Raw genomic sequence first — 27674 nt, 5'->3', positions numbered from 1 at the left:
TCAAGTCATTGCATTTTAACTAGCAATAGCTTGTCAAGCTATAGTGAAAAGAGAGCTAAGTGCTCTTTTAGTATCTTTTTTTGCTGTTATGTCCCATGTTATGTCCCATGATATGGGTTCATTTGGTCACCATTTATTCACAGTAAAGAAGGGCACTTGCCCTCAGCATGCCGTTGTTGTGCCCTTCGTCTCACCTCCAGTTCCTGCTGTCGTATTTGCTGGGCCAGCTGTCTCTGCTCATGTTCAGGTTGAGTCTTGACCCCGGCCTCTCTGCCTGAGCCAAGAGATGACAAAAATTTCCAGCTTATACATTTCCTCTGCACTGCATTCGTTTTCAGTTTTGTGCCTACGCAAACAAGGGTGGTGATTAAGGTGTACAGTTTTACTAAAATGATTGGACCTAATTCTCGCCCCTTGCAGCACCCCGCGGCTTATTTACATCTCACCTCAACAAGAATAGATGGTAAAACAGGGGAAGCCCTTAAGACTCGCATGCAGATTCAGAGGACACCTGTTAAAATGCCTGTGAAATTTATACTAGCCATTTTAATGTTTGCTGCTATTGTCGTCATGGTGTCCATTAGTTGTAGCCTAAATAGCAACAGTGTGTATCATTTGGTCCCGTTTCATTCCCATGGTTGGATTACATTAGCACTGTTGGAGCTAGCATCTGCTGCAGTTTAGCGGCCAGTCAGGCCTCATATAACCAGCACTTCTAGAGCACTAGCAGGATTAGCACCGGTATCACGCCAGATGAAGTTCAGGCTCCAGCTGGGCTACCTATATAAGCCTGTGCTATTGGAAGGTTCCTCCTGAGCCTCGGGGAATCCAATAAGCCTCTCATCCTGTGCGGTCATTGGGTGGGCTGTTGCGTAACTCACCCGCGATGGCCCGGCATAGATCGTGTGGTGGCTTGTTGATCAAAACATTGAGGGGGGAGGTAAAGAGGACTATTTTTAGTAACCTTCATCTATAGCTGAGAGAGACCAAAAATATAGTGTCACAGGAATTGGGGAATACAAGAAGTGAAATGGTATAGCCTAATAACATGAATTTTGATATGGTAATTTAGGGGGTACTTTCATATGATGTCTATTAGCTTATGATAGACATGATAGAAAATATATTTCAGTCCTGGAATAAGTTGGTGAGAGGATGGAAGAAAGGGTCCCATTACATAACAACTGGGCTATTTCCATGCTCGTAAAGCTTCTCTTGATGCTGTTTTTGCTTGTTGTGGTTTTAATTACCCAGCCACCTTACCAGCCCTTTCCTGTTTTAACATGGAGCTTCCTCTTGGTCATGTTTAGTCCCACTGGGGACTACGTGTGCTTCCGCTAGTGTTGTTTTAGTATTATTTCTATACTAGTATTTATTAAATACTATTAGATTTTTAATATTTTCAGTTTTCATTTGTTTTTTAGTAATTTTGATCTGTTTTTTTTTTCTAATATTTCTGTTAAGCTTTAATTTATTTTTAGTTTATTTTTAGTAATTTTAGTACTTCAGCCATTTTAAGGATTTCTAAGTTTTTTTTTATTTAATTTTTTCATCTAATTTGTTATTTCGGCTTTATTTAAATTCATGAAAATGAGCTGTAGTTTCAGTTAACACTGACAACACTGGCTAGTGCTGTCAAGACCTATCTCCGTCTCAACGGATGTCAATCTTTGGCTCTGAAGAACCTTTGGCACACTGAGTTGTGCTGGGACATCAACGTAAGCAGATGCGTTTCCCGTTTAATCCCTTTTTCCAGTGCGTTGTCACTCAATTCTTGGAGCGCACAAACTTGCAGGCAACAAGCCTTTGAAAGCTTCTTATCAAATTTCCATTTTCAGATTTGGTAATCAAGATGCAGGACAGTCGTTTCCTTATTGAACTGTACCACTGCGATAACTGGATGATGCGTTTGCGTAATATGATAATTAAAGTCTCCACTAGGTGTGGGTACTTTGGCAGCAATATGGCAGTATTATTTCAGCTTCAGTTAGGCTAAAAAAACAAACAAAACAGATTGATCATGAAAAACACAATTATCGTCAACATTTTTACAAAAATGTTTGATTGGTAAAAGGGGTGAGTCACGATTTTCGAATATTCGATTAGTTGATTTAATTATAGAATATCAAATAGCCTAGGTTGTGCGATTATTGTCTAAAAAAAAATTTTTTTCGGTGCTGATGCAGTGGTGAAGCGTTCGTGTAACCAGAGGGTGACACTGCCAATAACGCTCCTAACAGCTGTCACAAGGAACTGGCAAAAGTAATGATTATAAATTTGTCAAATATAGCAAGGAGACATTTTAATTGTTTATTAATAAACACATGTTTTTTCTGTGTCAGTATCGGCTGCAAAGATGAAGTTGACGATGCTAACTCACCATCTTCGCAGTAGGTAGTGAATGCGCCTAATCGCCTATAGAGAGAAATGTACATTTCACACGGATTAGCCTACATAAGCAGAGAGTAGTCTGTTTCTTTCCGTTTTTAATTGTTTTGTTTTTAATTGTTTCTCATGTCTGTGAGGTAAGTACTAGTAGCCTATACGCTGAGTTTCGGTTCATTGAGGATCTCCAGGGAGCTGGAGGAGCTTCAATGCATCTGATTGCGCCGACCCCACGTCCTTATTATATTGTCTGCTATAATTGCTTCTTATTTATAAAATACAAAATTTGGTTGATGAAACATTGATTAAAATTAAGATACAATTTAAACGAAACGAAATTCACTTTAAAGAAAGGCTTTCTACAAAACAAAACTTAATGAAGTGGTCAGAATCATGTCTGACCCACTCCATATGTCTCCCGATATATTGCGCATCTTATGATCCTGTCTTACTCATACTGTTCACTTTTCATATAATCAACATGGATGACATAAATAAAAAAATAACATTATATTTTTTAAACACAAATATGAAACTAATGTGTTTTCTTTAATGGCTACAATACAGAGAAATTTCGGAACAAGATTTGAGCAAACACCGTTTTACCGATGAGCATGTGGGGGAGGGGTGCGATTTTTTTTTTTTTTTTTTTTTTTTTTTTTTTGAATAATAATTGAATAATTCCCAGCAATCATCGAATATTATCTTTGCTTGAAATGCCCATCCCTAATTGGTAATGATGGCTAATAATGTGGTGGTTTGTTTTGTCAGATGTTGAATCAGTAACCGCTCTGACAGATTCAAGGGTTCAGTCAGGACAGGATTCATCAGAATGATTCAAAAAGTATATGTGAGTTTGCGTCTTTTTAAATGATTAATTATAAACCATGGTCATTTATTGTGTACAGAGCCCCACACATGACGTACAGGATGAGGAAAAAACAAGATATCATGGCTATGAATTATGAAGTCATTCCTACAACTTTTTAGTTTGTCTTTATTTTCATTGATCTCCATTAAAAGGAGGGAATGAATTACAAGTTGGCTACGATTTAAACACAAAAAAAGAGCGCTTTAAGCAAACTTGGCCACTGTTTATCTAAAACAAGGAAATTACTTTTAAAAATGTGGCTACGAAATGAGTTGAGAACGTTCTTTATTCATGGCCACACACAAAAACATAATAATAGTAAATAAAAAAATATATATATACAATTTATTATTATTATTTTATTTATTATTATTATTTTGTGTGGCCATGAATAAAGAACGTGTATATATATATATAATATAAATAAAAAGAAAATTTATAATTTGTATTATTATTATTATTATTATATATTTTTTTAAATATTTTTTTATTTATTTTCTGTGAACTGGCCCTTTAGTAATCAATTTAACCAAAATGAGCATCTTCTCACATTGCCTTAGACTTGGGCCGAGTCCCTCCTCACTTTCTTTGCACTCTGAAACCTCAACCTCCAAATGTGAGAGAGCATTGAGATCAGAGCCTTTGGTCACCCGCTAGACCCCTGACTCATAGCCCACGTGTGTCCGTGCCATCCGGAATTCCTGTTTTCACGTTTTCCTCTCTGCCGCTGTATGTCATGTATCTCCTCCGCTCTCCATCCGTTCCGCTCCACTGGCCACTGTACTACGCCTACAGAGAGCACCCTGCATCTCAGCAGGGAAATCCCTCCTGTTTGATCCGGACTCTTTCAGCCCTAAAGAGCAAACAGTTTTGGTTTTTTTTAACTCGTGTTTATAATCCCTTAAGTACTTGTGCTTAATTGAAAACCCTTGGCCTTGATCACTACAGCCTCCCCCCTCAGCTGCTGCCCTCAGCACATGTCATCTTGCATATTGTGAATCATGACTTTCAGATTAATGATTCACGTCTGTTTTTTCTCTCGTTCGCTTACTATCTGTGTTATTTTTATTTATCGTCACGGCTGGCTAGATGACAGAATGTGATCATGAACGTATCAGTTGACTCACAACGCAGAACAATGTGCAAAAGCATGTGGATGAGTGTTTTTGTATCATTTGAGTCTTACATGTCTCTAATAAACAGAGTAAATGTGTGCAATAACCCCCAAAAGCTCCCCTCTAGGAGTCTGCATGACACAGTCGTGGTTTGTTGTGGTTGTGCTTTCATTTCGTTGCCGTCTGCCGCCCTTATTGTCTGTGCAGCCATGGGGGTGGCGCGGGTGATCTGATCAATCGCTGCTGTTTATAGTTTGGAGCTCGGACCGACAGTGACCCAAATTTTACAGGTTATTGACAGTGCTGTGATATTAAGGTTGGGAAAGCTGTAGCTTACCAAAACTACAAGCAGTTTATAATTGAAAGTATTCCAAAAACTCTAATCAAATAAAGCAGACTGAATTCAAATCGAATTGACTGTCAATAAATACTGATTCCAGGAATTTTCAAACTTTGATGCCCAAACAAGGACCCCCTAAAATGAACGAATTCATTGTTTTTGAATGAATCTTAATGTTATAGTCAACATACTAGTTCAGTACTTATACTAGCGCACATTCGCACAATGATACAACTAGAAAATGGCTTGCAGCAGTTTAGAACGATACTAAAGTACTAACTGCTGTGTTTTATATTTTTATGTATGTAAAATATTTTGTGCTATGTATTCAATGAGGAGCTCTCTTCAAATTACAGTTAACATGAAGAGCCTAATGATTTCTGTGACTAGAAAACACGGACCAAATCGTGGAATCCAGTCAAAATTAAATGTTCTGTATAATATAGAATGTCACAGAGTTTGGCAAATTTTGGATGGATAAATCAAAATCATGGCTGTACAATGAATCATATTTGATTCCCACATGACAGCCCACATGAACTTAATTTTCAGAACAGCTAACTAGTGGAGAATTCAAACCACCATGACGATTTTGTTGGAAACTTTTTTTTTTTCTTTTTTTTTTTCCTGAAAAGCCTGTTTGTTTTGTGATATGTCTCTTTTTATGTGTTCGCTTACATGTTGTGTAGTTAGAGTTTAGAAAATACAACATATCGCATAATCTTTGAAACCAGTAGAGGCCAGTTTGTTTTAAATGAATGTGAAGTATTTTGTGCACCACTTGCGTCAGCAACATGAAATTGCAAAAATAATGACTGTTTTTAAACAGGTTTCCTGTACACTCCGCTGTCTTCCATTGGTCGGAAAACGGATAGTTCTGTGATTCCTGCCCCAAAATCACACCATTGGTTGAGATAATATTGATGTGACAGGAGGATACTCAAACAAACAGAGCAATGTTTTGCCTATAAAGGGAATGGAGGTTAACTCCTTAAATTCATTAAATTCCTTTCAGATGAGGAACATGTGCTCAGTATTTCACTCCTCCAGCTGTTGAAAAACAAACAGTGCATTCATGATGTTGTTCTCTGTCCACAGACCTGTAAAGTCCATGTAGGTTGATCAACAGAGTTTATAAACCTCAATGACTTGCCGGTGTCAGATTCAGGACAGTTGCTGTGCTATAACATGGCTTGACTGAGATGGTGAACCATCATGGGCGTATTTGTTTTTAATTGAGGCCAAGAGGTCAAAAGTGAAGGGTGGTACTGAAAGCATATCCTGATGGCACAACAGTGATCCTAAGTTGAGTGTAACCAATTTACTGTGTGCCATCTGCATTATTTATCAGCGCAATTATTAATTATTTATTGGGCACTGTCATGAATGGGGCTGTTGTGTTTACACATGGAGAGTTGTTTCACTGAGAAGGCCATTGTGTGGTATTAGATGAAGTCAAGCTAGATCTTATTCTTATTAATATTAAAGGTTGAAGCTAGCAATAGTCCAACACATTCAATTGCTGTTTATGTTAGATTATAATAATAATTACAATAATAACTCGAATAAAACGAGTTGGATAGAAACCTTTACTGTTAATATTATAGTAATGTACCAACTGACAGGGTTTGGTGTAGTTTTACAGCATTATTTTTTATTGTACTATACCTGATATATATCCAAATTAATTGATTAAACTGAATAGAGATTAGAATGTGAATCAAAATCTAAATCAATGTGAAATTTGTGTCGATGCCCAACCCTATGTAATATAGTGCATACACGTATATTTTTCAAAATACTCTGAGTAATGTAGTGTCTAGCTGGCAACAAGCTATGGACAGAATGAGGTTAATGTGGCAAATTTGTTTACAAACATTGTGTCTCATTCACTAAGCGTGTGTACATACAAATTTGTGCGTGAAATGTACATACGAACGATTTTAAGAGCAAATCACAATTCACCAAAAATTGTGTAATAAAACATAAATTTACGATAAAATATGAACTGAAACCACATGTACTCAAAAGCACTTGCTCTGTATGGCCTTATAATCATGTTGAGTTAAATTTCATCCTAACATGACTATAATTATATTTAAGTAGTTTGCATTAATTGTATTATATGATCCATATATAAAATTATACAATACATTTTTTTTAACAATACAATTTAATTTCATCTAATACATTCCATCATATACAGTTAAAGAGTGAGATATGTATGTACCGCTGGTTAATGAGAGCTCTGTAATCTGGGTCTGTTTAAGCGGTTTTATCTTTCAACCTACGATAACTAGTAGTAGTAAAGAGGAAGAGATGATCAGATGTTTGAATTTAGTGATAAAATGTATAGAATTTGAAAGATGAGATTTATTTCATATCGAAAATTACAAAGCACAAAAGTTATTGCAATTTATTGGATGGCAGGCACTCTATAAATAATTTTTGGTAAAGTTTTGTTCATGCATCAACTGAAAACCGCATAGACTTGGGATCAATAGTTGTTCAACAAAATGAAGCTTGATTTAAGTCAGGCAGTTGATTATAATCAACCGAGCCAAACATATATTGCTAGATAAAGCTTAACCAACCTTAACTGTGACAAGGGAAATGTTATAAGATATTTGTATATCTCAGGTGTCCAAATCCGCATTGCACAGCAATTTCACTTTCTATCGGACATTCATCCATTTCCCAAAACAGTGGAGAACAGTGTATTACCTACTTCCTAAAATACAATATTTTTGGCAAAGCTAGTAGCAAAGCTTTGCTAGAATAAAACCAAAATGTTATTTACTTAATTTAAATAATTTAAAATGTACCCTTTGGACACATGGGGATGTTTTGTCAAATGTTGCTAACCTCTGACACCAGTTTCCTCTCCAAAGTAGCTATAGCTAAGTAAACCCACTCACAATCACACATACAGCGTCAGCTAAACTTATACGTCTCACTTCCTCACTGTATATAGGCTGTCACTTTCAGCATAGTTATTTTAACCTCTTTAGTGTCTACGTCTTAGTTTCATTTTCACTTTTTTGCTCTCTCTCTCTCTCTCTCTCTCTCTCTCTCTCTCTCTCTCTCTCTCACTCTCTCTCTCACTCTCTCACACTCTCTCACACTCTCACACGCACACACTCACTCCTTCAAATGTTTTTAGCTTTGACCTCTTTATTTAGGATGCCACAGACATGTTCAGTATGCAAAGCATTCAGTCTTACAGCTTCAGTCGTGTCGTGTCAAATACATTGAACTGGTAAAATAGCACTTTGAAGGGAAAACTTTTTTAAGGGAGTGTAGTGTTAATACTCTTAAGCTATTAGACCGTTTAGGTGAAATTTGTCTTGAATAAAACTCTTGTTGCATTGTCATGTTTAGACTTTACACACTCCATTGATGATACAGAGTCATGTTTAGACTTTACACACCCTCCATTGAAGATAATGACTGTTTTACTCAATGCACCTTGTTCAAATTGTTCTCATAAAACAAAGAGTATAAGGGTGATTCTGTCGTGTTGCTTTTGCTTTGACTGTTTTTGCACAGGAGTAGTTCACCCATAAATGGAAAATACTGCTTTTATTTACTCACCCTTATTTTACAAACTCGTATGCTGTTGTGTTAACATTTATCACAATGTCAGGAAACTTTGATGATGATGATTATTATTATTATTATTATTATTATTATTATTATATTATAAATAGCTGCTTACGTGTTTGGAATGGGCAAGTAAATATAACAAGAGTTTTTTTCTTCATTTGAACTATTGGTTTTTGGTTTAATTTGATTTATGTTGATGTATATGGAACTATGGATTTTGATGTTTGCCAGCTTTTTTTTTTTTTAAGTCATTTTCCAAATTGTGGATGGTTGATTATTTTTTATTATTTTTTTCATCAGATGAATCAAAAACAAGTTTCTTGTAAAGTTATAGGTTTGTATGTTGCAAGGATACCACAAGTTTTTTTTCCATACTCCAAATTAGCCACAGATTGTGTTCTCTTAAGCCAGTTAAAGTGTGGCCTGTAATAGACTGAGCCACCAGTATTGCGTGCACGCGTGTGTGTGCGTGCGCCTGTGCCTGCAGGCGAATCAATTTGAGCTGCCCTTCTTTCATTCATCTGTTCCCTTGGGCTCAGTGTGCCTGTAATATCACACATTTATTTTTCCACTGGCTGTCACCAGCCCTGATAATGACTTAAACAAATAAATGTGTGTTTATCATGGTCACTAGAATCACTCAATTCAGATATCCAGGTAGATTTAGTAATATTAAAAATTGTTTATTTATAAAAATGTGTATTATTCTTTTTTTTTTATAAATGTATTTAATTTTTTTTTTAATTAAATTATTTTTTTATGACCATTTATGTCGGCAGCTAAGCTATTCTACATACTGCACAATGGCTTCAGCTAGAGGTTATAGGTCAAGTCTTAAGCTTCTCTGAGTCTGACACTTGATAAAGACATAATCTTTAATGTAATCTTGTTAAAGGTGATTTGTTTTCACTCTCTGGGAGATTTCATAGCATAAATAGCCATTGCTTTTATAAAACAAAAGCTGATATTTCATTATAGCCTAATGCTCTTTTATTGCATCGTTTATTTTGAATTTGACTTTATTCCTCTTATCTTTTCCTCTTTTCTTTGTCTCAGGTTATGAAAAGACCGAAGACACTTCAGAGAAGACTTCTCTAGCAGACCAGGAAGATTCCAGATTAATATTCCTCAATCAGCCCCAGTTTACCAAGTTCTGCAATAATCGTGTCAGGTAAAGCCACACTCACACCTGTGCTTCTGAGTGTTACTCTTTCTTCATAAAGGGTTGAACAGGCCGTCATGGTGAACACAGGGTTAACATTTCTAGGTGGTGGATGAAGAGAGTGTTGATTACAAAAACGTATTTTATTCAATACTAAAATGTAGTGATTAAAATATGTAGTGATTAAAATATGGTTAAGTGTATTAAATAAATTATTTTACCTAGTAGTTGTTTGTGGTGCTCATTATCATGAAATAAATACTTTTTATTGAGCAAGGATCCATTAAATTGATAAAAATTGACAGTAAAGACATTTGTTACAAACTGTTCTTACATTTATATTGTTACAAAAGGCTGTTCTTTTGAATGTTCTATTCATCAAAGAAAAAAATGTATCACAGATTCCACAAAAATATGTAGGCAGCAATGCATCTCAGTAGATTTCACAACAAAGCTCATATTTAATGTCAGGAAAAAAAGAAAGTTTAATAAGGCTCTTGAACAGACTGTACTGCCACGGATGAATGGATCAAGAAGATTTTGAAAAAGATTTTGAAGACTGAGCGGGAATGAACTGTACGAATATAGTACCACATTAAAATTAGTGAGTTGTATTTGACAAAAGAGGAAGTGTTGCCATTTTCCAGCCGCCACAACGGCTCACGATGTCCAAGTTACATTATGTACTCATAGTGATTGGTAAGGTGATGTATGACAGACAGAGAGGAGGTAGGAGAAGGTACTGTGGTTAAAATATGATTTCTGCTGAATCACATGCTGAATACGTTAAAGAGATAGTTCACCACAATCGTGTGATTTATTTACTCGCCCACAAAAGTTCAGCTTGTGTCAATGAAATGAACTGATTTTGAGAAGAATTGAGGCATGTCATTTAGGCATGTTTACCTCAATAACTATAAAGAAACCATGTTTCACCAGTCAACTAAGCTCATTTGTAGAAGTGTTATTGACATTATGCCAGAGCTGCCTTGGTCAATGTCTGTCATTGTCTGTGATGCCTTAATATTAATAAAAACAACCATTTTAGTAAGAATTTTGTTTTCCACAAATTCTGTATTGTGAATTTTCAAGTAATCAAATGAAGACATAAAACATTAATTTAACTGATCTTTTATATGTCAAACAACATGCGGCACAACTGAGCTTCATACTGTTAAAATTACAACATAAATTTGATAATTTATTATTATGACTCTCAAAGTGGCTCTGTAAATGCATTCATGTTCTCATATAATGAGACTGCGGAGGCTGAAAAACACCGCAAGCGTTGTGTGTGTGGGGGTGGGGGGTAAATGAAACCGTGCGTCTCTGCCTCTCATTCACACAGAGACACGCAGAACTTGCAGGATTCGTAGGACTCTTGCGCCCAGATGCATTCTCAGGTACTGAAATTTGGCACAGATTGATTTAATGTGAATCGGTACTTGGTAGTACTGACGTAATTCGGTTGGTGCCATTAAAAGTACAGAGTTGGGTACCCAGCCCTAATTTTAAGCAAATGGTTTGTTTTGAATCTAATGTGAATTGGTTTAAGATGCTCTGTCCCAGTAACATTCAGATAAGTTGTTGCTTGGTTTTTCCTGCAGTGAGAGCGCAATCATTCAGATGAGATGTCACCCTGTAGATTTTCAGCATTGAAACCCAAAAGCATATATTTGATCGTTCCATCTGCATCTAGTGATCATTACGGCACTCATTATTAATGCTGTAGTCTGATTATTGAAGTGAATAACAACTCTGAGTTTTGCTGTCTCATGTCTGGACTGTTTATCAGTACTTTTAGCTTTTCTATATATAGAGGGCTGTCCCTTGTACAGTGGATAAAACAGTAGCTTTAAACGTTCAGCTCCACTGTCAGACCAGGTTAATGTTTGCATTCCTGCAGCATTAGAATGGCGACTGGGAAGTCATGCTTGCTTATGTGTGTGTGTTTTACGACGTAAGCTAAATGGAAAGAAAACAGTTTTTAGTTGTAATGGGCTTTTGTCACATTTTGCTTGTAATCATTGTTCATTTAGAAAGATCACACGCAAGGGTCAAGATATTATTTTCATTTCCTGGTGCATTTGTTTGCCTAGAAACAGTAGGCCTATCCTTTAATATAGTATAATACAAATGCATGTTGTGTTCCTTCAGTGAAACTAGATGTCAGCAATTTAAAAGGCTTTTTTATTATTATTTTTTTTTAGCCTTTTTAATTTTAATTTGAAAGTTTCTTGCATTAAAAATATTTCGCTTTGCGTGAACATTTTCCTCCATGACTCAGAAATCTAAATAGTATAGCAAAAGGGGTCAATGTATAAATTACCTCCTTTATGATTGGCTAACCTTGAAACTTGATATTTGTTATGGTTACCAACCGTAATGGTGACCACCTACTCTCACGGTGGCCTTACTTCTGGAAGTATTTTTTTTTTTCCATTGAAATTTTTCTCCTTAGGCGTTTAAAAATTTCAATAAAGAGCCTTGAACCAAGTCACACAGCTTAAAAATGAATGGGAAATTATTACAACATTTCAATGTAAAAATGTTTTTAAACATAGGGGGAAAGAAAAGATGGTTACAGATTGTGTGCTTGGAATTAATTATTTACTCCTCCTAAAGACTCACTACCGTTCATAAATTTGGGGGCAGTAAGATTTTTCTTTTTTCTTTTGAAATGATCTTTTTCAGCAGAGGTGCATTCAATTGAAAGTGTGCATATTGCGCATAATTGTACTCATTCCCGCAGATTTTGTGTGGGCACTTTTGGTGTGAGCACAAAATCTGTGGCCTCTCAAATCAAAATCAGAATCAAAAAAATGTAAAAAGCTCACAGTACGCAGAATGAAAAAACGACGCAATGACGGCATATATATTATCATAAGATGTCATCTAACGGGGAAAAAAAAATGTATCACAGTTTCTACAAAAATATTAAACCACACAACCTTATTAAACTGCGTTAATAAGAAATGTTTCTTGAGCACCAAATCGGTATATTAGAATGATTTCTGAATGATCATGTGACACTGAAGACTGGAGTAATGATGCTGAAAATTCAGCTTTGTCATCACAGGAATAAATACCGTTTTAAAATATATTAAAATAGAAAATTGTAGTTTTAAATTGTAATGATATTTCAGAATATTACTGATTTTACTCTATTTTTTAATTAAATAAATGCAGCCTTGGTGAACATAAGATGTTTCTTTCAAAAACAATTCTAGTACACAATTCTACTGACCCTAAACTTTTTTTAATTATCTAGTCGTTTTTGTCTGATCAGGAAACATCACTATATTATGATTGAACAATACATTTAATAGCTAGCTAATTATGAATGGGATTTTTACTTCCAGAACTGTTCTAGTGTTGTATGTTCATGTGCTTATGGTTGTGACATTAAGCTGCAAAAACAGGTCACCAACATTGGCTGTAACAAGTGGCCTGACTTTGTGTGATGAATGATAAATAGTGCCTACACACTGCTCTTTTGAAATAAATGAGTTAAATGTACTATGCCATGGACTGCTTTGAGAGCTGTTTGCGTTAGATTAAGCCTTTATATACATATTCCATTGTGTGGCTGATGTGAAGTGTTGGTGAAGTTCAAGTTGTTATTCCTAAGTGCACCTTTACTATCAAAGCAGCTATTCATAGCATTGCTGTAGGCCTGTGCAATCAAGACTTGCAAACCAGTCTAAAAGGAGGAGAGGGATCACAAAGAATTTTACTTGAAACAAAATATTAACATATGCTTTACCTAAACAAACACAACCTTCTGGTGTTTGGAATATAGCGCACATGCCAAGTTATATTAAATTGCACAAATGTACACCTCAAACAAACACATTATTAACATATTAACTATACAAAAAAACACATTTGCTCCTCACACTGTGTGCCTTAGACAAAACGGCAAGTTGATGCGTTAGCAAATACACCACCGCCAACAAAGCCGCAATTAAAATGATTAACATCACGTGGTTAAACCCTTAGGTGCATTTTGACGAGCGGTTACACTAGTCACCCCAGTGACTGCCTGATGAGCCAGCGTCCCGAAGCCCTCTTGTGCGATACATGTTTGTTTAAAAGCATGATGACGCCAAGTAGTGCTAAACGAGCTGAGCGTGTGGGCTAAGCAGCCGGCTGAGGTCTAGAAGCAGACCTAGATCTGGTTTCTGGGGTCGTGTAGAGGAAATGAGAGGAGAGACGCAGGTCATCTCTCTCTCTCTCTGCTCCTTTGTGAGAAAGCTATTTGCTGGTATGTCATGTTGAGATTGACATCCACCAAAATATTCATAATTGTATTTCAACTTTGTATTAGTAGCCACTGTCAGTAAACATTTTTTGAAAGGTTCTGAAGAACTTCATATACTAATTGAAAATGATTAATTTATGATTTTTCAATAGTGACAAAAACCCTAGCAACTATAAAAGTGAATGGGTCCAAAACGTATGGGTGGTACTGTTGCTGACAGCCAAATATTGCTGGTGATTTTGTCTTATGTCGTTTCTTAATTTCTCACCTAGGTGCGTTGGATTTTTATTTTTTATTTCTGTGTGCTTGTTTGAATATGAGGACAGATGGAGATCTTACTCTTCACTCTTGCTCTCCTCCATGAATTTGAGTTACCCAGCAACATGGAAATGTGTTTCTTTATCTGAGGAACAGTAAAAGCAGCCACTAGCTACTCCTAGCCACCTGACGCACGTAGCTACACTGTTCAAAAGCTGAAAGCTAGCCAAGAGAAAAGCAAGAACGACAGGCCCCTGACAGAACTTTCCATCTCGTACAGTGCTGCTAATTGCTGGGCGGTGTGCGGTGTGCCGTGTGGCGTAGACTGATAAGGATCTCTGTGAAGACCGGATCAGTGAAACGTAGAGTCAGTGAGAGGACACAGATCAGTTTCCACTTTAAGGACGTTCACACTTCACAGACTGTCTCAGTATTGTATTGTATTCTATATTACATAATTATATGTAATTGTGAGTCATTAATTAAAATAAAAATAACTATATTTTGGTGGGCTGATAATACTGTATTTTATAATATTATTATTATTATTATTATTATTATTATTATTTTATTTTATTATATGAGTGAATTAAAAAAAGTAATATTCTGTTTTAAATGAATGACTTTTGTGCTATTGTGAAATTGTATTTTATGTTTTAATATTTAATATTATATTTTATGATCTGTTTATTAATAAAATGAAATGCTAATTTTCTAGTGACTAAAGTGTCTTGGTGGCTGATAATATTTTATTGTATTTTTTTATTTTATAGTTTACAATATTTCAATTTATTGTATATTAGTTTATATTCTAAATTAGTTTATATTATATTTTATATATATGAATCATTCATTAATAAAAAAAGTAATAATATTAATCTGATTCTTTGGTATTCTGTGAATATTGTATTGTATTGTATTTTATTATGTTTTTATATTATATTTTGTTATATGAATCATTGGTGAATAAATTTAAATACCAATATTCTGAGTGAGTGTTGAGTGTTGAATGAGTGTTTCTTAGTGGATCGTTCTTTTGGAAAGTGGGTGGATAAAGAGGCAGGTGTCAGGGTTCAGACTGGGATGTTTATCTCAGTCTAAAGTGGATTCGCTGCCTTGGGCCTAATGTGTGTGTAAATCAGTCGACAGAGATGGAGGCTCTGGCAAGCTCCCACCATAGTTCACTCAAACTCAGAGCTCTTTACAGCCTTACAACTTAGCTGTTCTTTATGGTCATTAACTGCCTCTCTCCATCGCTCACTGTGTGTTTGTGCGTGTCTTTGGATGCACTGAAAACTGGGTTTGGCTATGGGGAGAAAGTTTGATTCATGAAGTGAAACCAATATCACTATTTTGGTGTAATGGTGACCAACTAAAACTGAAAACGTGAGATCTAAATAGATGATAAATAATGTCAGCCCAGTCTGCAGATGATGTCAGGTGGTTTTATATTGTGGTCATTGTTGGAATGTACCCACCTTTCTCATTTCCTGTGGTCTTTTCTTTCTCTCATACAGCACTGCGAAGTACAACGTTCTTACGTTCCTGCCTCGGTTCCTGTACTCTCAGTTCAGAAGAGCAGCCAACTCCTTCTTCCTCTTCATCGCACTTCTGCAGGTAAGACTGCAATGTCAATCCTTCAGGGCAGGAGTACTGATGACAAGACGGAGAGATTAGGACTGTCAGCTCTCACGGTCGCAGATAGACCCTCTGTGATCAGATACTGGGTCTCTTAAGTATATAGGACTGATAAAAGAGCAGGGTGAAATCGATCCCTGGCTCGGATCAATCAATCAGACAGACAGTCAAACCAAGTGTGAAAACCTTAGTGTTATAGTGCTTTATATTACACACGTGAACACCAACGTTACTAGCAACACAAGGTCGGTTGCATTCGAAATAGTTTCAGATCAATTGATCAAAAGTGAAAGACATTTATAGTTTCTATTTCCAATAAATGTTTAACTTTCTATTCTCCTGGAATCCTGAAAAAAAGTACTTGGAGAGCCTTGCAGCCTTAAAGAGCATAATAGACATTAAAAACAACAAACCGACCCCAAACTTCTGAATGGTAGTGGGGATATTTTGGAAATATTTAATTTAATTTGATCAATCAATAAATTTCACTAGAAACAAACCTTGTTGTATTATTTTAATTTAATACTGTGAAGCTGCTTTGATGCAATCTGTATTGTGAAAAGCGCTATACAAATATACTTGACTTGACTTGACTTGTACTGTATTTATTTCTTTTGAAACTTTAACAAATTTTGGCTCCACTGCCTCAGCATCTGTGCAATTACCAGACGGTGCAGTCACCGAATGCTCCAGAGTGCTATAAACGTGCTGTTCTTTTAGAGGCTGAATGGACCACGAATCCACCACCGAACAACCCGACGTGACCCTGTGGATGCACATTAAATTAATGCCTCTGTTTTTAAGGTAGCTGAATCGATGACCTGGGGGAAAAGCGAGATAACGAAAGAAGAGAAACTGAGAGAAAGGAGAGTAAAACAGAGAGAGTCAGGTGGCTTCGAAGCGCAGGTTCGGTGTATCTTCATTACGCCTCTGTCAATGCAGTGACCTTGAATGAACAGGCGTACTGTGAACGAGAAAAACAGCAGGGATGGGTGTGTTGTGGCAATAAGGGGGCCAAGGTGACCATCTGATGTTTATTGATGCGGTTTCATCAAAACTGCTCACTTCCATCACACTCCTGCTTTTGGAAATGCCATCATAATCAATGAGACATTTTGATACTGACACCAAGGTTCCATGATGATCGACTGTTCTAGTTTTCTACGCCACTGTGGTTTGGTTTGAGCGTACTCTCCTGTTTAAGTGAAACGTAATGCAGAAGGGAAAGTGTGTTGGCATCAGGTTAAAAGGATTCCGTTTCGGGTTTCCTATTGTATATCTCTGCATTCTTGGCCTCTTACTGAACCTGTCACAGCTCTGACACTTTATCTGATAGGGACACTTTCCAAAGATGTTCAGCTTTTTGATATGTAAACTCTGTGAGTTTTGCCAAAATCAGGAGAGAAATTGTAGAAGTTTAATCAAGTTCTTGTGGTATGAATTATATATAAGCTTGTGGGCCCTATCCAACTGCCTGACCGGCACCTAACCAGCCTGGACCAGTCTGGAAATTCATGCTGGTCTAAGCTGATCTCTTCAGCACGGTAGACAGATATGTCACATGCCGACTTCTGAACATCCATCAGAGTCACTGCTGCTGACTTTCTGATGGTTATTGCCATTCCAGGTTGCTTTCTTGACCTCCCGGTGATAAATACACACTCCACCAGGATGTAGACCCTCAGGCTGTGTTATGATTCCTGGAGAACAAAACAAGAGCAGTTTATCAAAACCCCTGAGTGTTTCTCCTGAAGTCTCTGCAAGGCTTTAATTAATTTGTATTTGTATTCATGTAGGTGACAGGGTTTGTATATCATGTGTTTGAATGTCCATGTTTTGATTTTGATCTTGTGGAGGGAGGGATTAAAGACAGTAATTCATGTCGCCATTTTATTTTTTTCTCCGCAGCAAATCCCTGATGTGTCACCGACAGGGCGATGGACAACACTGGTGCCATTACTCTTCATCCTGGTGGTGGCAGCAGTGAAGGAGATTATAGAAGACCTGGTGAGAGCATTAAAACATTTTTGATGTTACACAAACTTGCTGAATAAATTGCAGAAATACATGTGAACTCTTTTATACAGATGGTCAGATGTTCTTGCGTCCAATGAAGCTCAAGATGCTCTTTGAATTATCTTAAATCGTGCTGGAGAACAAATCAGTAGTCTGTCATGCAGCACTAACAGCGAAATTGAGCAGAAATACAAATACTGTTTGTTCTTATTATCACCCACCTTTTTTTGTTGTTTGCAGTTGGGATGATTGTTAATGAGTGATTAATGAAAGAGAACTGTGCTCTGATTGCTGTAGATTTTATTCTCCTTTGCCCTCACAGCTGTTATATTATCTGAGTCAGTTTTTAGACTTTGTTCAGGTTTACCTCCTTTACTCTTCCTGATATTTCAATCTCACTCTCTGGTGATCACGTACACAGCAGAATGGATCTCACTCCCTTTAGCTGAAACACTTCCCAGTCAATAAGCTTTTCTTTTTTTCCTGACCTGAACAATCGTCTCATGTAAATTAATTCCAAGACCTCTTTACATAGAAATTCACATAGAGGAGTGAATACAGAGATAAAACCACCAGCCCAAGTGGATCCACCATAGTGCTGTGACCCTGAAATCAGAGCCTGCTCTCCCGGTCCCCTCTGGACAGCCATCCGATCACATCACGTTGGATGCTGTGGTCAGAATAACCAGCTCAGCATTTTATATGAGTCTCTGATGTGTTATTCAAATCTGAGAGGTCAAGACTAGCTCTGGAAGTGAAGGTCATTTAATAAATTCACCATTCTGCTGTCATGTACCGCTCTGCTGTGAATGGTCAGATGACCTTTGCTTTTTCCCCCCCTTCAAGTAAAAACAAGCTCTTGTATTTTAGAGGTGTCCCATAAGGCGAGAAAATGGCTTCTATTGTTACTCCGAGTGCTAGCTTTTCTTTCAGACTTTAATGGCTTGTTTTGGTATTTAAATGAATAGTTCACCAGAAAATTTAAATTGTCATTCACTCAACCTTTTAAGTTTTTATTTTTTAAGAAATCTCTTATGCTCACCAAGGCTGGATATATTTTAACAAAAATACAGTAAAATCCATAATATTGTGAAATTTAATGACAATTTAAAATAACTTTTGTTGTAAATTTAACTTTGTTGTATTTCCATCTGTTTTGAATTATTCCTGTAATGACAGTTGAATTTTCAGCAACCATTCATTCTAATATCATTCTAATTTACTGATTTGGTGCTTAATAAACATTTCAAAAGAACAACAATTTATTGAAATAGTAAAGACGTGTCATCGACAAAAGATTTCTGTTACTTTTGATAAATTTGAATGCATCTTTGCTGACTAAAAGTATTCATTTATAAAAAAAAAAATGTAGATTACTCTTAACAGTTGTGTAGTTTAGTTTAAAGTCACACTTTTTGTTTGGTACTTTCTTACTGTGTCTTTTTATGTGAGTGTCAAAAGAAGCCAGCAGGCTCTGCTATAATCCTTAACTCGTCATAATCCGGCATCTCTAACAAAGACGGAGTCTAACAAAGAGGTGACGCACCAGTGCTCTCCACACCGTTGGCCTGCTTATCAGCTGCACCCCACCGTACTCCGCTAATCCAGCTGGGATTTGGTGCTGCATCTTACCACAAACCCAAACTGCTGTCTCCTCTTCCCTTTGGGGCCTTGTTTTACTCTTACGTTTTCCTTCCTCTTGCTCTTATGTTCACTGCAGACAAGCCATCAGTTAGATTAGATGCATAATTAAATCATCGATTCCCTCCACAGAGCCTGATCTCTGCTCTGTTGTGGTAAAGGAAAGAGTAGGGGAGATGGAAACTGAGGAGAGTGTGAGAAAGCGAAAGAATGAGTTATCCAACACTGCACCAGAGCTGATCTGGATGATGAATGGGATGTGAGACCTGAGAACTTCTTTCTTCCTCCTGCAGAGTCTGAGGGAAGGTCATGTGACATGGGCTGCTCATTAAGCTCTCCAGTAATATGAATGAGGCTGTCTGTCACATTTCATATCCTTTTAATATAATATAAATTTGAGAGAGATGCAAGAAGGGATAATGGGAAAGGAAAAAGGTGGGAGAGATAGTCTTTTTAATTGCAGCCTGCAATGATTTTTTTTATTATTAGCAACAGTTTTTTTTTTTTTTTTTTTTCACTTAACAGATATATATATATCTGTTAAGTGAAAAAAAAACTCTGTTGCTCAGTGTTATTTTAGTATTGAGTACTGAGATGCTGTTATATTTTTATTAATATTGAATTCGTTTTTATTTTAATCATTTGTTTTTATTCGAATTTTAAAGATTTAGTTTAGTTTTTTTTCTGTAGTTTTTATTCATTTGTTTTTCAGTTTGAGTTATTTTACATTTCTGCTATTTAGTTATTTTATGCATCAAGTTCTAAATAGTGCTGCACGATTAATCATATTGCAATCGCGATGTCAAGCCTACATGATTATATGATGCAAAATGCTGCGATTTTATATTAAATAAACAAATTAGCGCTGTTAACGCAATTAACGCAGCATCTGTTAATTTTTGGCATCCTTTGGCTAGTGTTTAATGATCCCGCTCTTATTCATGCACATGCTTTTAAACCATTCATGCGTGATAAGACAAAAAAAGAACGCGCTGCCTGTGAATGTCCTGACTGTGACACACAGAAGACTCGCGCTAATATCGTGCGTGCGCACAAAACAGCATGCAGTTCTCTTTCGAGCTTGAACGAACAATAACACACACAATTATGCAAACATGTCTTTTTGTTGAGTATCTTTATAGTAGTCTAATGATGAATGAGGCGTGTGTGAGATCCGCGTCTCTGACAGCAGCGGCTGGTCTTAAAGGGACAGTACACAGTAGCCACTAATTATATCTGTCGCTAAAGTTAATCAAAGAACAAAGGGAACAAAGAAAAACACACTGCTCTTGACTAAATAAGTTTTTTCTTTAGGCAGATTATCACTAATCTGTGTGTTCAATTATTTTCCTTGAGAACCAAGCAAGTTGTCTCATGAAACCATTTGTTTATTATATCGCATATCACAATCGCAATATTGACCTCAATTATCGCAATATGACATTTTCCCCGAATCGTCCAGCCCTAGTTCTAAATAAAAGCCTAACAGCATATTAACCAGTCATACTGCATGAATAGAGGTGACAAGGACATATTTTACCAGTGTTGGCCAGGAGGATAATTAGGCAATCAGAGAGCACTGGAGGCAAGAGCACAGATGTATACAGTATGTTGTACTTTTAGAGGCTAATCTGTGTTTTCAGATCGCTCTCACTCATTTGCATTCACTTGAAGTGGTTCAGTTTAAAGCAGGTCAAACATCTCTTGTAATCTGGGACAGAAAAAAGTGCTTCAACAGACTCTTCTCTTTTCGATTAGCACAGTTTTATTGATCATTATACCTGTAAACATCACTCTTTTGCTAAATAGATTTATTTATTTTTCTAAGAGTTTTGAATTTTTTCTTATGACTTTGTGTTGAATACATTCTGTATTTACATTCTGGTAGTAATTGTGTGCTTGTAAAAGCCAATATAGTATACTTTTATTGTTGATATTTAGGGATTTTCAGAATCTGTTCTCTTGAATCTAATCTATTCATGTCCATCTATCTAAAACTCTTTAAGTTTTATCAGGTGAGGCTCGTTTTAATTTTTTTTAATTAGAATTTTTATGTTTGTTTTCAGAAACGTCACAAAGCTGATAATGTTGTTAACAAGAAAGAAACACAAGGTAAGACATTTGTTTACTCATTGGTCTTCTTTAAAACCCCATATATTTGTCTGATTAGCTCAGTTTTCTTCCCTGATTTCCTATTGAAACAAAGTTGAGATGGGACGTTTTTTTTTTTTTTTTTAAATAGGCAGTAGCGTTAATTTGCCTTAAAGGCATGAGCTAGTTAATAACTTTATCTTCTAGAGAGCAATTGAATGGTCAAAGAAGTCTTCAGTTATTAGGGACGAGAACAAATGGTGCCAGGACCCTATTGGAAGTGCTGATATAGAGGGTGCTTCTCAAACAGAAGGCTGCTTCCTACTGAGGCTGTGTCCTTCCTAGTCCAGTCCTTCGGAGGCTTGTAGGCTAGAGTCCTCCTCAGCATTAAATGCTTGAATGAGACAGTATAGGAAGTGTGCAATGCTACGACATAAATGTTTCCGCCCTGTGGTCACCGCACGAAAATTTTTACTTAAATTTGGAAAAACACTTTGTATTACAAATCTTTATATTAACTGTTTTTTTTATTAATACAGTACAGTGAATGACAACCGTATGTGGTATCCCAGTGGCTTACATTATTGGCAGTTTAGTGTTAACTGATTAATTTACAGCAAAACAAAATATAACATCTATAATTTCTTGTTCGAAAACATAATTTTTGTCTTAGATTTCATAATAAACTCAGACGAGCTCAGTACCGACTCGTTTTACTTCAGTTTTTTTTTTTTTTTTCGTGAATTTGAATATGTGCCAGCTGGAATGTGGATGATTTAAGGAGGCAAAGGATATGTCCGATATCAGGCCGAATGAACAGGCCGAATGAAGGATGCGAAACGAAGGCTGCCTTTCAAGGATCCTTCAAATTGAGTTGGCCTTCAGCGAAGCTTGATGATGTGGCAGCTGAGATTTGCAGCCTTCGTAGGATACAGCCTTCCATTTGAGAAGCACCCATAGTGTCATGGTGTCTTAGTTCGGTCTTTCTTTTCTTTATATACTGCCTTTCCTGTTGATGATTCCTCTTTCTCTCTCTTTCAGTATTGAGGAACGGCGCTTGGGAGATTGTACATTGGGAGAAGGTACTGCAGCAGATGGTGTTCCCTCATACCGACTGCTTCAATGAGCTCCAGAATGAAAACAAGTTGACGTACTCTTAGAAAGAGAGTGAGAGTGGAGTATGCATATAAAGATGCCCTCTGGTGAAACCCAGAGCAGGTTTGGTTTCAAAAACAAATGCTTTGGTGTTTTCTGTAGAGGGTACTTCCCTCTCCACTCTTTTTCTTTTGTTGATACTCAACTCTCTATTTTTGGTCGAGGCAACGCTGTAGAATCTAGCCAGGCTGCCGCTAACATGCGGTCACCATAGAGATCTTAATACAGACAGACACAGAGCAGCTTTTTAATGTGTTAATAGAGAGTAGAGCTAATTACCTTGATGGAAACACAGTCCATAATTATAATCATAAGACAAAAGGAAATGGCTGGAGATATAATTACCTAGTGACTGGGCACTCATTACTGTTTGCTATATTAGTGCACATCTGCAAGAGGGCATTAACTTGTGCTCTGATGACCTCACAATGTCACAGAATAGGATGTGATGTCATCAACCATGACTTCTCAATGTTGCTTCCTTTAGTATATTATTTTCTGAAGCTGCAATTCTTCTAAGTGCTGCTAGAATGGACAATTAAGTAAAATAGCTTTCTGCTTTAGTTCTCATTAAATCTAATTGTCATCTCATCAATATTCAAACAATTTTATGGAGCCAGCCTTCTTGTCGCCCATCATTTTATGAAACCACACTGTGACACACTTTTGTGGAATAAAATGGCATCTATACCTATAGATGGTATATCAACTTGTGCATATTTAAGTAGCCCTCCACTTCGAATCAAAATAGCAGCTATGAAGCAGCGTCCTCCTACTGGATTATGGCTAATAAGATGATTAAAAATGCAAATCCAAAAAGATAAATAGTTTATTTGTATCGCATGTTTTTGATGAAATGACCTCATTTTAAATGACAGTCTCAAATGAGGGCTTGTGTATGGATCCAAGCACTTCCTGAATGAAATATGTGAAATGCATCAAATATGAATGCATCTTTCTTGCCAGTGTCAGCCAGATGTATTTGCTCTAGTAATATGTTATTTCTCTGCTTTTGCCAGTGGCTGCTAGATTTGAAGATTTTGAATTGACAACTAGTTTGTGTCTTACAGGTTGTGGTTGGAGACATAGTTAAAGTTAATGGCAAAGATTTCATACCAGCAGATGCTATACTGCTGTCGTCCAGGTAGACGAGTCCATGTCCTCAGAAGGGACCCTGTCCATCCTTATGCCCCTGTCTTACACTCAACACCCAAAGGAAGTGATGATTAATAGGCTAATAAGATAACCCTGAGATAAGGCCCAACAGTAAATCAATGCAGTGACATTATACTGTAAATGGTATCAAATTAGGTTTTTAAGATTCTGCCATTGTTCACTTGCCCTATGTTTTACCACACCCAAAAGTCAAACGGGTTAAGAATGAATAAATGGCAGAATTTTCATTTTTGGGGGGAGTTGTTCTTTAATGAGTTGAATAAGTCAAAATCAACACTTCCTTTTGCGGATGTTTGCTTATTGATTAATACTGACCTGATGACATTGTTCAACATTACCCTCTTCACTGTCAAAATCCATTTGCCATTTGCCTCAAGTTGTCCCAAAGTTTCAAGGGTTTTTCAGACATGTATATCAAGTACAGATAACAGTAATTTGGCATTTTAATTCTGTTTTTTCCCCCCACTTTACTGATGGTTTAGCTTGGTTTGAATGGGTTTTGAGCAGTGGACATTGTGTTTTCTTTCCTCTTTAAAGATTAAACATTTGTGTCTTTGTGTCTCTCTTCCCTGTCTTGGTCTGTGTGCTCTTCCTCCTCTATCCATCGTACGTCCTTTCCTTCCTCTCATCTCCACCTGTCACCCCCCCTCCCACCTCATGTGATGAACAAACATCTCCTGACTTCACTCGTGTCATTCCCCTTGCACCGGCTGCTGTATAAATGAAGGTTTCGGTAGGGGAGGTAGTCCGAGCAGCCAATGGAGATCACCTCCCAGCCGACCTCATCCTTCTGTCCTCCAGGTCAGGAACAGCTCCGGTTTGCATGTGGGTCTCGTGGGAAGGGGGTGCACAGGTGGAAAGAATCTGTTACTCTAATATTTTGCTCTCTCCATTTTTTTCTTCTTCTTTTTTTGATGTTTTTGATGTTATTCTTAGTTATGCCATTTTTATTTTTAGCCATGCTCTGATTGATATTTTTGGGTTTTAGCGCTGGGTGATATACATTTTTCTGTCTGTATTAAAAAATGATTTTACAGTCTCTAAATATTTTTGAAACTTATATCGATGTATATTTAGTAAAAGAGTAGTAAAAATATGACTATTTTACTAAAACATTTTAATGCAAGAACCATTTTTTAAGGCTCATGCTTGCAAATGGATCACAAAAATAGTCAATAGGAAACTTAATGGCCAAATAAAAAGTGCCTTGAAATCTGTTTTGTTTTATTTTATTTTAATACCACCAGCAAAATTATCCTGAATATGCTTTGTTGTATAGTAAGTATATTGCCAGCCACATCATAGCTGCATGTCATTTCGAAGGCTGCGTCCTCCGGAGGTCACATTTGTAGGCTGCATATGTCATAAAAAATGTCTTATTTCAGAACAGTATCCATTATAAAATTGGCTGTTATTTCTAGTGAAGCATAAATTGTTGTCATTTCTTAATGACTTTGGAATGTAACGGTCAGTTTACTGAAATGAAGCCTCAATGACATATGCAGCCTACAAATGCGACCTCCGGAGGACGCAGCCTTCGAAATGAAACGCAGCTCATGTGTCTGGTAATTGTGGAATAAAATGGCGTATTTACAATATCACGCCTCCATAAACTCAGATCATTGTTATACCACTGATAGGCATGAGATTCTTAAATCTAAGCACTAAAAATGAGTTGACTGGGCACAAATTTCTCAGAGGACAGCTCTGTTCGTCTCCCAACAGAAAATACTGATGAAGCCCTTTCCTTTAACCGGACAGTTGTGTATTACAGTCCTTTGTTTTATGCTGGAGATGCTTCAGCATGTGCACACAAGAAAAAACAAAGCGCTTCTCTAACACAGCTGGAGAAAGGCCCATTGAATGACTGTAAATGTCATAGCTGTTTGCACAATGCATGGCTTCAGCAGGAGCTCGGAGTCTGATTTGACTCTCTGCATGCGGTCACATCACCACAATGTACAGTATTGTGATATACCTTTATAGCAACTTGCATTGTTTGTACACCAAATCTGAGATATAATATTCATGTTCTTTCACTCATATAAATGTGACGTTTTGGTGGGGACTATCTATATCCATTTTTGTTTTGTACAGACCCAAAGCAGAACACTCTTTTCATTTTTTTCACACTCTTTTTGTGTAACAGCTTTGGCCCTGTGTACTCGCTATCCTGTTTTAGTCCTCTCTGTATTAATGCTGAATGCTCATTTGTCTGATGTGCTGCATCTTTCCTTTGTTGCATGTGGAGGATGTCACTAAAAAAAAAAACAGCAGAATGCATGGCCATAAACAAAGATGCATTGATTAAAAGTTTCCAAATGAGTTCAAAATGAAGGTTCTGAGGGTGTCCCATTAGAGCAATATTTTTTTCATTTTCAGTCCAAGTACTAAAATGCTTTATGCAGTTTGGGGAAATATGCTGTCCAGTGGATTTTCCTTACTGAAATAAAAAATGGCATACAACTACTTGCTCTTGAAAACAAAGCATCTTTGATTTTAAGGCTTCATTTAGCTGTTTAGTTTTGTATGAGGTGACCCAAATTTTAGTTAATATTAATTATATGTATTAAACTTGATGTAGTTACATATTTTTTGATCAACAATGTCATGTAGTTGTTTTGCATGATATTTTTTTAAGATATACTACCATTTAAAAGTCTCTTATGCTCACCAAGGCTGCATTTATTTGATTAAAAAACAGTAATATTGTGAGATAGTATTACAAGTTAAAATAACTGTTTTCTATTTTAATATATTTTAAAATTTAATTTTCATACAGTGGTGGCAAAGCTGAATATTGAATCATTCTAATACGCTATTGATAATACTTTTTTTTTATTTTTTTTTTTTTGGTAAAACCATAATGCTTTTTAGTAGTCTTTGAAGAATAGAAAGTTAATAAGAACAGCATTTATTTTAAATGAAATTTTTTTGTAACATAAAATGTCTTTACTGTCATTTTTGATCAATTAAATGTGTCCTTGGAAAAAAATCTTACTGACCCCAAACTTTTTAACGGTAGTGTATAACTTTATATTAGTATTTCATATAGTTAATTAAACTGCAAAACATTCTTATGGTAGAGCCATAAGTAATCAAAAAAAATTTTTTTTCATAATATTGCTGTTTATCCTAGTGAACCTCAAGGAATGTGCTACATTGAGACCTCAAATCTGGATGGAGAAACTAATCTCAAGATCAGACAGGTGAATTCTTTTTTACTCTACATTTCAGCTAGTTCATCAGTGTGAATTTTATTACTTTTTGTGTAAAAATGGGTGTTTTTTGTTATACTCAGGGTCTGCAGATCACTGCGGACATTAAGGACATTGACCGTCTGATGCGTCTCTCCGGACGGATGGAATGTGAGAGTCCCAACAGACACCTCTATGAGTTTGTGGGCAATATTCGTCTGGATGGACACAGGTAAGAGAAGAGGAAAATTGCCTTGTGAAATTTGGCTTGAGGTGAAAGAAAAAAAAGCAGAATTGCGAGGCTGACTTCAGCCTTGTATTTTATTAGTCTGAAATATTGATGAGCATGAGACAAGTTAATTTCAGCAAGATGGATTCGATCGAAGTTGAAGAATTAAAATGACTCCCTGATACTTTCAAGGCAGACTATTAAAGGCAGGTTTAAAAGTGTATTGACCAAAGCTGTACTTCATACAATCACAAATTGTTGTGTTTTCATTAAACCTACCTCGGTGCAGTTATTTGTATCAAACATCACATTCTTCTTCTGTTATGCTTAATGTTTTTGGTGGGATTCATGGTTTAAAGTTGTCGAATGGCGAAATAGTCAAATTGTCATGTTTGCTCCATATTTAGCACTCTACCACTGGGTCCTGATCAGATCTTGCCGCGGGGAGCTCAACTCAGGAACACGCAGTGGGTGCACGGTATCGTGGTCTACACAGGACACGACACCAAACTCATGCAGGTGAGTTGTCC

General features: G+C 36.5%; 1 protein-coding gene across 4 annotated transcripts in view; it reads left to right on the top strand.

Annotated features, from left to right (window-relative positions):
• The window catches only part of atp8a1 (ATPase phospholipid transporting 8A1), a 129541-nt gene that overhangs the window by 16510 nt on the left and 85357 nt on the right, over positions 1 to 27674 (top strand). For 2 of the 4 annotated variants that reach the window (XM_081382036.1, XM_081382034.1), the window contains exons 2-10: positions 9374 to 9488; positions 15519 to 15618; positions 17548 to 17646; positions 21363 to 21408; positions 22429 to 22469; positions 24446 to 24519; positions 26858 to 26927; positions 27020 to 27147; positions 27552 to 27663. In XM_081382036.1, coding sequence (XP_081238162.1) covers positions 9374 to 9488; positions 15519 to 15618; positions 17548 to 17646; positions 21363 to 21408; positions 22429 to 22469; positions 24446 to 24519; positions 26858 to 26927; positions 27020 to 27147; positions 27552 to 27663 — 785 coding nt within the window. Of the gene's footprint in view, positions 1 to 9373; positions 9489 to 15518; positions 15619 to 17547; positions 17647 to 21362; positions 21409 to 22428; positions 22470 to 23612; positions 23687 to 24445; positions 24520 to 26857; positions 26928 to 27019; positions 27148 to 27551; positions 27664 to 27674 lie in introns of all 4 variants that reach the window. The other 2 variants (XM_081382037.1, XM_081382035.1) reach the window with 1 other exon arrangement.

This window comes from Scardinius erythrophthalmus (genome assembly GCF_964197995.2).
Source record: "Scardinius erythrophthalmus genome assembly, chromosome: 13".
Classification (NCBI taxonomy): domain Eukaryota; kingdom Metazoa; phylum Chordata; class Actinopteri; order Cypriniformes; family Leuciscidae; genus Scardinius; species Scardinius erythrophthalmus.
Note: the sequence above shows the minus strand (reverse complement) of the source record. Positions and strands in the feature narration are given on the sequence as shown.